The sequence below is a fragment of the Ammospiza nelsoni genome, chromosome 23, assembly GCF_027579445.1.
Source record: "Ammospiza nelsoni isolate bAmmNel1 chromosome 23, bAmmNel1.pri, whole genome shotgun sequence".
Taxonomy (NCBI): Eukaryota; Metazoa; Chordata; class Aves; order Passeriformes; family Passerellidae; genus Ammospiza; species Ammospiza nelsoni.
The window spans coordinates 4,372,402-4,384,472 of record NC_080655.1 but is presented as its reverse complement, the minus strand read 5'-3'; the positions used below and the strand labels follow the sequence as shown (position 1 = coordinate 4,384,472).

Here is a 12,071-nt window from a genome sequence, read left to right as displayed (position 1 = left end):
GATGGAAACTTGAGCTTTGTCAAGTCCCCTAAGATGAGATTTAAGCCAAGATGGGCTGAGGAGGTTTGCTGTGATTCAGGTGTTCATTTGCCTGGCAGTTCCCAGTGCAATCTCTGTGGCCAGGACTTGATTGGAAATTCCTGCAGCCCTGAACACCTGGTGCTGTAAAGGAAGCAAAAGTGATAGAGTGAGTCATGGCTGAGGTAATGAATTTTCTGAAAGGGCATTTTTGGTTGTGCAACAGTCTTTAGGGGAATTTTGTAAAGGACAGTCTAAATTTTGCCTTTTATTTTCGTATATTCTTCTGGTGCAGAGGGGCAAAATGGTTTGGGTTTAGTTGGTTAAAAGTTGCCTCATTCCAGGTAAAAGGAAATGCTGGGTTTGCCTCTGCTGGAAAAGGAGTTGGAATCCCTTTAAGACACATTCCAACTTCTGCTCTTTAGCAGCTTTGTCATGTAGTTGTTTGAATGTTTGAACAAATATTTTGCAGTGTTACAATAGAGAATCTGGGGATAATTCATATTTATCGACCACTGCACCACTGCTTTTCCTTACCTCTTCTCTCTAAAGGTGTAATACTGAATCTAGTGTTCTGCTTTTCTTTTTTCCTGTTTTTCTCAGAATAGTGATTATTATCAGACTGCTATAGCAGCCTGTGGAAAACTTTTACTTTGAAATAATAATGATAATAATAACAATTATTATTATTTAATAATAATAAAAACTTTTACTTTGAAATAACAATAATTATTATTATATTAACACCCTCAAAATGTTTACTTTGAAATAACATCATGATGATGATGATTACTATTATTATTATTATTTTACCCTCAAATATTCCTGCTCTCTTCTTTCATAGATTTGATCATAAATATCCTGGGTGACTCCCTTGTCACAAGGGTGCTCTCCTGGGATATTTTCACTAACTTGGTCCAGTTGGTTTCTTTGCATCTGTTCTGTGCATGTTGCTGGTGGATTAACAGCTGGATCTTGTCCTACTTACCTGTGCTCTTCCAGAAGGAGAATTTGTTGTTATTAATGTGCTTTTTTTTACAGAATATTCTTTCCATATGGTTCTGAGTGCAGGTGTGAATTACATTGATTAAGGCACTGCTTTGTCTTCTTCCTGAAGTACAGCTGAGATTTCATGGAGAATCATGCCAAATGGGAAAAAAATTCATTTTAATCCCCTGTTTTCTTCTTACCTGAAATCCTCATAGTTTACCCCAAAGGAGGATGAATCACAATTTCAGTACCTCCAGTTCAGAGGGCCAGTTCAGAATCTCAGTTTTAGAATTCCAGAATGGTTTGGGGTTGGAAGGACCTTAAAGGTCATCCAGTTCCACCCTGTCAGGGCAGGGATTGCTGGGGATTCTGTAGAAAGCTGACAATGCTGTGAGATTCCTTAATTTGGGTTGTTTCCAGTCCACACACTTGGGAATCTGGAAGTGCAATAATGAAAAAGAAAAGGATTTTGGCTGTAGAAAGAGTTACAGATAAATTTTAGCACTACAAGCCGCAAGTAGATTTTTCACTTCTCCTTCAAGTGGAAATATAATTTTGAACTTTATGAAAATAATATGATGATTAAGGCACTGCTTTGTCTGCCTGAAGTACAGCTGAGATTTCATGGAGAATCATGCCAAATGGGAAAAAAAATTGATTTTAATCCCCTGTTTTCTTCTTACCTGAAATCCTCATAGTTTACCCCAAAGGAGGATGAATCACAATTTCAGTACCTCCAGTTCAGAGGGCCGGTTCAGAATCTCAGTTTTAGAATTCCAGAATGGTTTGGGGTTGGAAGGACCTTAAAGATCATCCAGTTCCACCCTGTCAGGGCAGGGATTGCTGGGGATTCTGTAGAAAGCTGACAATAATTTCAGCAGCCTGGTGCTGTGAGATTCCTTAATTTGGGTATTTCCAGTCCACACACTTGGGAAGCTGGAAGTGCAATACTGAAAAAAAAGAAAAGGATTTTGGCTGTAGCAAGAGCCACAGCAAAAATTTAGCAGTACAAGCTACATGTAGATTTTTCACTTCTCCTTCAAGTGGAAATATAATTTTGAACTTAATGAAAATAATTTCATAAAATCAGCAGCTCCCAAACATTTCAAGTTTTTCTCTTTGGGCTTTAGGAGTGCTATTTTTTTGTATTGTAGTATCTAAAATCTTGTGCTGCTGTCTGTCTGTCTGTAAGAACTTTAGCCTGTTTAGAAAAAGCAAAATTCCACCACTGAGAATGAAGAATCTCAACTCTTGGAGTTCAGATTTGTCTGTTGCTGTACAAACTGAATTAATTAAGGAGTAGAGTTGTTTTTGTTGTGAATTACATTCTTTGTCTGAGTCCCTGTTATCATGCTTGTGAGTCATTTAAATAAAATACTGTGAGTTTGCTGACAATCCAGACAATCTTTTCCTTTGGATTGTAATGTTCTACACTGTGACAGAAGACAGCACTAATTTCTTCTTCATTTTCTTTGGAAGTTGCTGTAAATTGTTTCTAATGCACCTTATAGAATGCTTCATTAATTGCAGCAATTTTCTGCCAATTTGAATATTGGCAAAACATTGCCAAGGTGTTCTGGGACATTAAGTTTTCCCTATTGTTAACAAATTACATTGCACAAGCAGGAGGTTTATTTATTGCCAAGACAAAACTTAGCAAGTTAGGAATCCTGGATTTTGAGCAGTTGATCAGAAATTCATGGAGCTGCTTTAATCTTAATTCCCCTTGGCCATTTTCAGCAGAGGCGTTGTGTTTCTGTGGCATTTTTATTGCAATATTTTAGGAAAAGGCACCAAATTTTGTTATTTTCCCTCAGTGTTGGTGCTTACCCTCTTTTCAGATGAAGTAATGGAAAGTACTTTTGATAGCAGCTGTTCAGCTGAAGAGCTTGGAAAGGAAAATTCTTCACTTGGAAGCAGCAGAGGTGGAAAAAACTTGAAGTTTATTTAATAGGGAAATTTTCTTCAGATTAAACTAATGCAGTCAAACATGAGCTGAAAAACTGGGGAATTTGGGATAATTTGGGATAATTGGTATCCTTTAATTATGTTTAAGCTTTTGGTGCATTTTCCTCATCAAAAAAAGGAGGCACTGCATCCCTGTGTGGTTGGAATTGATAATTTCCCACAGAGATTCAATCTCCTGGCCAGTACCAAAGGACTTTTTTCAACATTTTGCACACTGATCAGAATATCCAGAGTCTGATTTTTTTTTTAGTGTTTTCTTTCTCTGTGGTTTGATAATTTCCCACAGAGATTCAATCTCCTGGCCAGTACCAAAGGACTTTTTTCAACATTTTGCACACTGATCAGAATATCCAGAGTCTGATTTTTTTTTTTTAGTGTTTTCTTTCTCTGTGGTTTTTATTTTTTTTCTCTGTCATATTTTTTTCCAAATTTCATGGCTTTGCACCTGAGTTTCAGCCCTCTGTCCCTTGGTAATCAGTTTTTTCTCTTGCTGTTGAAAAGGTACCAGTTCCTGGAAGAAGCTTTTCAGAACCAGAAGGGTGCAATTGAGAACCTCTTGGCCAAACTTCTTGAGAAGAAGAATTATGTAAATTTTGCAGCTGCCCAAGTTCAAAATAGGTGAGTTCCCCAAAATAAGCAGCTGTTACGTTGGTTTTTAATGAGACACAGCAAAATGAATGGTGGGATTAGAATAACACACTGGAGTTAATTCTGTATCTTAATTATTTTTTCTAATGGTTATTTGACCCTACAAGACTCTGCATCTCTTGGAAGTTCTTACAAGAAATAAATGTTAAAGATTGTGTTTTTTGTGACGACTTTGAATAGAACCAAAGGTGTGACACATTCATTACACTTTGGGGGTGGGGGAGAAAAAGATGAATAAAAAAAGACAAGAAAACCCATCCTATAATTTCTTTTGAGTTAGCTTTAGGTGACAGAATTGTTGAAATAATAAAATATTTATAGATTTTATAGTTAGGCCTCTGATAACTGTGTAACAAGTTGAAATATTAAAATATCTTAATATTCAGTATTTTTAATATATTTTAATATTCAATACTAAAATTTTCAACTGTGACAGTTAAAATATTAAAACATTTTTATGTTTCACAAAAGGCCTCTGATAACTGTGTAACAAGTTGAAATATTAAAATATTTTTAATATTCAATATTTTAAAATATATTTTAATATTGAATATTCAAAGATTAAAATAGTTTAATATTAGAGCTGTAACAGTTGAAATTTTAAAATACTATGTTTCATAGTAAGACTTCTGATAACTGTGTAACAAATTGAAATGTTAAATTGTTTAATATTCAACTGTAACAGTTAAAATATTAAAATATTTTTATGTTTCATAGTAAGACCTCTGTGTAACAAGTTGAAATCTTAAAATATATTTTAATATTCAACTGTAACAGTTAAAATATTAAAATATTTTTATGTTTCATAGTAAGATCTCTGTGTAACAAGTTGAAATATAAAAATATTATTAATATTCATCTGTAACAGTTGAAATATTAAAATATTTTTATGGTTCATAGTAAGACCTCTGATAACTGTGTAACAAGTTGAAATACTAAAATATTTTTTGATATTCAAATGTAACAGTTAAAATATTAAAATATTTTTATGTTTCATAGTAAGGCCTCTGATAACTGTTTAACAGGTTGAAATATTAAAATATTTTTAATATTCAGTATTTGAAAATATATTTTAATATTGAATATTCAAAGATTAAAATAGTTTTAATATTTCAACTGTAACAGTTGAAATTTTAAAATACTGTGTTTCATAGTAAGACTTCTGATAACTGTGTAGCAAATTGAAATATTGAAATATTTTTTGATATTCAACTGTAACAGTTGAAATATTCAAATATTTTTATGTTTCATCATTAAGGCTCTGATAACTTTGTAACAAGTTGAAATATTAAAATATTTTTAATATTGAGCTGTAACAATCTAAATATTAAAGTATTTTTATGTTTCATAGTAAGACCTCTGATAACTGTGTAACAAGTTGAAATATTAAATTTTTAAATATTCAACTGTAACAATTGAATATTAAAATATTTTTATGTTTCATAGTAAGACCTCTGTGCAACAAGTTGAAATATTTTAATATTTTTAATATTCAACTGTAACAGTTTAAATATTAAAATATTTTTATGCTACATAGTAAGACCTCTGATAACTGTGTAACAAGTTGAAATAATATTTTTTTTTAATATTCAACTGTAACAGTTGAAATATGAAAATATTTTAATATTCAACTGTAACAATTGAAATAATTAAAATATTTTTATGTTTCATAGTAAGGCCTCTGATAACTGTAACAAGTTGAAATGCTAAAATACTTTTTAAAATTCAACTGTAATAGTTGAAATATTAAAATATTTTCATGTATCATAGTAAAACCTCTGATAACTGTGTAACAGTTGAAATATTGAAGTATTTTTATGTTTCATATGAAGGCCTTTGATAACTGTGTAACAAGTTGAAAAATAAAAATATTTTTTAACATTCAACTGTAACAAGTTGAAATATTAAAATATTTTTGTTTCATAGTAAGGCCTCTGATAACTATGTAACAAGTTGAAATATTAAAATATTTTTATTCTTCAACTGTAACAGTTGGAATATTAAAGTATTTTTATGTTTCATAGTAAGACTGCTGTGTAACAAGTTGAAATATTAAAATATTTTTTAATATTCAATTGTAATGGTTAAAATGTTATAATATTTCTATGTTTCTGGCCTCTGATAACCCTGTAAAAAGTTGAAAAATAAAAATATTTTTTAATATTCAACTGTAACAGTTGAAATATTAAAATATTTTTATGTTTCATAGTAAGGCCCCTGATACCTGTGTAACAAGTTGAAATATTAAAATATTTTCATGTTTCATAGTAAGGCCTCTGATAACTGTGTAAGAAGTTGAAATATTAAAATATTTTTATGTTTCATAGTAAGGCCCCTGATACCTGTGTAACAAGTTGAAATATTAAAATATTTTTGTGTTTTATAGTAACGCCCCTGATACCTGTGTAACAAGTTGAAATATTAAAATATTTTTATGTTTCATAGTAAGGCCCCTGATACCTGTGTAACAAGTTGAAATATTAAAATATTTTTATGTTTCATAGTAAGGCCTCTGATAACTGTGTATCAAGTTGAAATTATAAAATACTTTTATGCTTCATAGTAAGGCCCCTGATAACTGTGTAACTAGTTGAAATATTAAAATATTTTTATGTTTCATAGTAAGGCCCCTGATAACTGTGTAAGAAGTTGAAATATTAAAATATTTTTATGTTTCATAGTAAGGCCCCTGATACCTGTGTAACAAGTTGAAATATTAAAATATTTTTATGTTTCGTAGTAAGGCCCCTCATATCTGTGTAACAAGTTGAAATATTATAATACTTTTATGTTTCATAGTAAGGCCCCTGATATCTGTGTAACTAGTTGAAATATTAAAATATTTTTATGTTTCATAGTAAGGCCTCTGATAACTGTGTATCAAGTTGAAATTATAAAATACTTTTATGTTTCATAGTAAGGCCCCTGATAACTGTGTAAGAAGTTGAAATATTAAAATATTTTTATGTTTCATAGTAAGGCCCCTGATACCTGTGTAACAAGTTGAAATATTAAAATATTTTTATGTTTCGTAGTAAGGCCCCTCATATCTGTGTAACAAGTTGAAATATTAAAATATTTTTATGTTTTGTAGTAAGGCCCCTCATATCTGTGTAACAAGTTGAAATATTATAATACTTTTATGTTTCATAGTAAGGCCCCTGATACCTGTGTAACAAGTTGAAATATTAAAATACTTTTATGTTTCATAGTAAGGCCCCTGATATCTGTGTAACAAAACCTTAGCGTGAATTTGAATAGGAAATTGCGGCTGGTTGTGGGGCTTTGATTGGGGTTTTTTTTAGGTAGCTTCAGTTCAGATTTCCAGGGTTGGCTGAAATTCAACCTCACGTTGAACCCCAAATCGGAGGCAGAGGCAGCTGGGGATCCCTGCAGCAGCAGCTCAGGGAATTCCACCCCGATTCTCTGTGGTTTGCTGAGCGTCCTGCAGCCCTGAGGGCATCTGCAGAATGACACACCAGCTGGGGGTGGAAAGCACAGGGCAGCAGCAGGATGTGCACCAAGACAGAAAGAGAAGTTCTGATGTAAATTTTTAACTCCTTGTGGTGCCGGCTATATTTAAAAAAAAAAGCATTGTAAGGGATGAAGAACATAGAGCATGACCAAGGTAAATGTGTGAAGAGGGAAGCAATGAAAATTGGTATTTTGTTTGCTGATTTTCCGTGGAACTCTTTGAAAGGTCCCAACACACAACACCACAGTGAAGCATGGAAATGTTGCACGCTTGGAGAGACAATCACATAGGGAATAATTAAAATGAGAGCTCAAGAAATGTCACAAAACATTCTCTGATAGGAATTCCAGGCCAGGAATGGGTGATGGGATTAACACATTGTAATGGTGGGGGGGTTTTGCCCAAGAATTTCTGGCTTCAGTGAATTTCTGCAGCTGGGATTGTGTCAAGATCTCAATTTTCTGCTGAGCCAAGTGGCTGATGCAGGTGACACAACTCATTCCACTGCTTTGCTGGTGTGTGGGACACAAAATCCATCATGCTAAAAACTTCAGGGAATGGGAAAAATGAAGATATTACAATTTTGTTGTCAGTGTTGGCACAAAATCGCCATCATCTGTGGTGGTGGAGCATGAAAGTGTTGAAGGAAGAGCTCTGCTGGAATAATTGTTGGGTGCCAAAGCCAAGGGTGGATGCCATGGACTTAATGAAGGGTTGGTTGGGTGTTTTTTGGAGTTGTGTTGTCACAAAAACCACGTGGGTCCCAGGTGCCTTCAAGGGCTCTGACTCCAGCAGTGTTCATCAGCACTGAGTGTTGGTCCTGCGGCTGGGTGACATCAAATCCTTGATCTGGCAGCAAAAAAACTCTTTAAAAAAGGACAATTTAAGCCTTCACGTTGGCTCATGGCAAAGAATTCTGCTGCAATTGATCTTGTCAGATTAAGGCAGTGTAGGATCAAATAAATCCAGAATTTCCATGAGTTTAAGAAATGCTGTATTTCAAATTCTGTGGCCAGAGCTCAAGATGATTTGCTTGGATCTGAAGAATCTGCAAATGCACTAAAACTGAGGAAAAATGGTAGTGATGAAGAGGAATAAAAATCTGACAGCCAGTAGTATTAAAGCACAAGAGAATAATCTAAACTAGTATCAGGCACATCATTACTGAAATGTTTATCTCTTTATTAATTACAGGTCTGTAATAATTTGTTTTTGTTACAAGGGAGGAATTAATTTGAAATTCAGGGTTGATTTCTGGTTAATATAAATGATCTTAAAAGTTTAAAGCATCAGGTATAAATTTTTCATAGTGACAAGATTGGGATATAAATTTATAAATGTCCATACAGACACGTGGTTGTGGCTGGTTATTTCTCTGTATAAAATGTGTAAACTACAAGGACTTTCATATTATTTGTAGTAAAACAAGTTGTAAATTTGTATTTGGCAGTGAAGTGTAAAGTGACTGACAATCCATTGCTTTTTTTTGTTGTTTTTTAGGATAAAAGAAGTAAATGAAACCAACAAAAGAGTAGAACAGGAAATCAAAGTGGCCATATTCACCCTCATCAATGAAATCAATAAAAAGGGAAAATCTCTCCTACAGCACCTTGAGGTACACTTGAAATAAAAAGCAATGATGGTGTTGAGTTTCCAGTCCCCTATTGAGGGGAAATATTTGCAAATGGTTTGTTTGGTGTGACTGCAGGTGGTGCAGCACTGAAACTGCCTCTGAGGGATGTGCTGGAGTTAAATTTCTTATTTTTCCTCTCATCAGAGCTCCTTCAGTTTTGTGTCTGTGCCTCATATTCAAAGTTGGGCTCATTGTACAGGAGTGGCTGAAAATCCTATTTCCATGTTCTGTTTGCCATATTTCTGTATTATAACATAATGCTAAGGTGTGAATGATTTAATAATTCCCTCAAATAGCTTTTTAATGTTCATGTAAAAACAGAGCCGTATTTGTACATGAAGGTGTAATGCTGATATTTAAACTTATATAGTACAACTTTAGAGACCATGAGTTCAAGCATCTTTTCCCTATGGCATGTTCTGAATAATTACATTCTGACTTCTATTAAAGTCTATGAAAATTTTATCTGAATAGAGGAAATCCCTTCTAAGAAGTTGGTTCAGTGCATATGGCCGGCCTGCCATGAAAAATTTAAGATCAGATGAGTCACAATAAATTTTTCATCAATTATTTGGCAAGGAAATCAAATGTTCCTGGAAGAATAGAGTAACTAGATCATTACTAAAAGGAATAATGCAAAATTACATGAACTTTGGCTTTTCTTATTTACCTAGCATTAATTATAATTTCCTTGGGACATTTCCCTTTTGATCCAAAAGCTGCTAGCAGTTTGCATTTTCCTCCTACATCTAAAAGCCCCATTGTAACAAATTACTTTACAATTTACGTTTTACAGTTAATTTATTGCAGTAAAGCCTCTGTTTCGTTGCAGAATGTCACCAAGGAGAGGCAGATGAAGTTGCTCCAGCAGCAGAATGACATCACTGGGCTGTCCAGACAAGTGAAGCACGTGATGAACTTCACGAATTGGGCCATTGCCAGTGGCAGCAGCACTGCCCTGCTCTACAGCAAACGCCTGGTGAGGCCACCTGGGGCTGCCAGGGACTCGTGGCACCAGCAAGCACTCATCAGGTGTGGGGGTACCAGTTCTGGGGTTCTCTGGGTCTGGATTGAAGGCATTTGAGATGGTAGTTCATGTTCAGACTCAGATATTCATTATTTTTTATCAGTAAACAGTCTCACTGCTGTGAGTTGGGCAGCTTTTCATTAGAAGGCACAAAATGGCCAACAGTCTCTTGGTACAAGGTCTTTTAAGACTAGACCATCCAATTAAGAACTGACACCTGGATTATTTTCCCTTTTAACCCAGTAACTGATCCCACAGAGCCTCCAGTGCAGACTTTTCTGCCCAATTACAAAATGCCAGCCAAACCCATGGAGAAGGAGGAAGAAGAAGAAACCCAGGACAACACCCTGTGCCCTCCATCTTGCTCCCATCCACCACATGCTAAAAATCCCAAAACCTCAATTTCTCATTAAGTGACACACCTACACTACTCTGTATAATCTATTTCACACTTTTGTGGATTCTGGTCTATCTTGAAGTGTAGGAAACTTTCTCCATGGATGAGGGTCAAAGTCAGTGCTCCCCTGGGGTCAGGGCACCCCAGAGCAGACAGAGAAATATTCCCTGTGTGCTGGGGGTTTCCATAATCAGGGAATAATCAGCATTGACTCCATGATTACAGAAGGCTGATCAATCACTTTATTGTAATATGTTGTACTATATTATACTCCTCAAGAAGCTCATCCCCTTCCAGACAGTCCAGTACAGCTTTTACTTAATTGGTCAATCAATCCAAACACCATCCACTGTCCAATTAAGAAGTTTGGTAAACAAATGTCCATGATACATTCCACATGTGTACAACAGCAGGTGCAGCAATTGGAGATAAGAATTGTTTCTCATTCTTTTCTCTGAGCTTTCTCAGAGCTTCCCAGGAAAATCCTGGGAGAGAGCTGTGTCTCTCTATTCAGAGGATGTGTGATTACCACATGGATCATCCAGTGCAGCCCCTGCCCTGCACAGACACCCCAAAATCCCACCCTGGGCATCCCTGAGTGTTGTCCAAATGCTCCTGGAGCTCTGGCAGCCTTGAGGCAGTGCCCAGAACCCTCTGAGGGAGGAATCTTTCCCTAAAATCCAACCTAAACTCCCCTGGGAGCTCCAGCCCTTCCCTGGGTCCTGTCCCTGCTCACAGAGGTCAGAGCTGTCCCTTTGAGGAAGAAGCTGCAGCCCCCAGTGAGGCTCCCAGAACACAACATTGTGAAACTTAGAAATGTTACACACTTGAAGAGACAGTCACATAGGTAATAATTAAACTGAGAGCTCAAAAAATGTCACAAAACATTCTCTGATAGGAATCCAAGTCCGGAATTCCTCAGGTTCCTCTTCTCCAGCAGAACAAAGTGCCCTCAGCCACTCCTTGTGTGAATGCACAGACCTGGCTGTGCAATTCTGTCCCAATCCCCCTGTCCAGAGAGGGAAAAAGTTCCAATATACCCAGAGTGAGGTAAGACACAAAGTCAGGTGTTGGTAACCAGCAGGATAATTCACTTTTATTGACACGAATACACCCAGTTCTGCATGTGCAAGCCCAGGGATGTGCTCACCATAACTTTCCCAGTCTGGGAACATGTCCTGAGCCACAAACACAGAGGAGCAGGGGAATCAAATATATCCAGAGTGAGATTAAGACACAAATGAGGTCAAATGTTGGTGATCCAGAGGATACACCCATGTAGAGTTCTGCCATGTGGGTCCATCATGGCACCCTATCTTCAGATTTTACAGCAGAGCCAGACAATTGTGCAACAATTCACTCTTTACCAGAAGGGTTTGGGGAGTGTTGGTTTGCAAGGAATGGGGTCAGCTCTTTGAAGGCACCTCAGTGTTTCCCTGGACTCATCTCAATAATGTGGTGTAAGAGTGCTGCTCTGCAATCCTCAGAGTAAAGAAATTGTACAATGTGGGATTTTCCTGACAAATTGAGAATTTCCCAGCCTGTGTACCAAACTTGCTGCTGCCAGTCCTTGTTGGTGTTCCATGGCCTAAACACACACTCGTTTCTCATTCTTGGTTTCTCTGTCAGCAGCAGTGTTTTTGTTTTCTCTCAGATAACCTTCCAGCTGAGGCACATCCTGAAGGCTCGCTGTGACCCCGTCCCTGCTGCCAACGGCGCCATCCGCTTCCACTGTGACCCCACCTTCTGGGCCAAGAACGTGGTCAATCTGGGTGAGAAACCCTGCTTGTTTCATCTCTGATAGTGGGAAAACTCCCTTGAATTGAGGATATTCATCCAACAGGAGTGAGTGCAGTGTCTCTGAATGCAGGAGGCAAAAATTCTGTTGACGATAAACTCTCATAATCCATCCAGC

The 12,071-nt window shown here is 36.2% G+C and overlaps 1 protein-coding gene across 1 annotated transcript in view; it reads left to right on the top strand.

Moving 5' to 3' along the window:
* TRIM33 (tripartite motif containing 33) overlaps positions 1-12,071 on the top strand; it is a 47,331-nt gene that overhangs the window by 20,143 nt on the left and 15,117 nt on the right. Inside the window, exons 5-8 of the mRNA XM_059487883.1 lie at positions 3,478-3,594; positions 8,600-8,714; positions 9,565-9,711; positions 11,811-11,928. Coding sequence (XP_059343866.1) covers positions 3,478-3,594; positions 8,600-8,714; positions 9,565-9,711; positions 11,811-11,928 — 497 coding nt within the window. The remainder of the gene's footprint in view (positions 1-3,477; positions 3,595-8,599; positions 8,715-9,564; positions 9,712-11,810; positions 11,929-12,071) is intronic.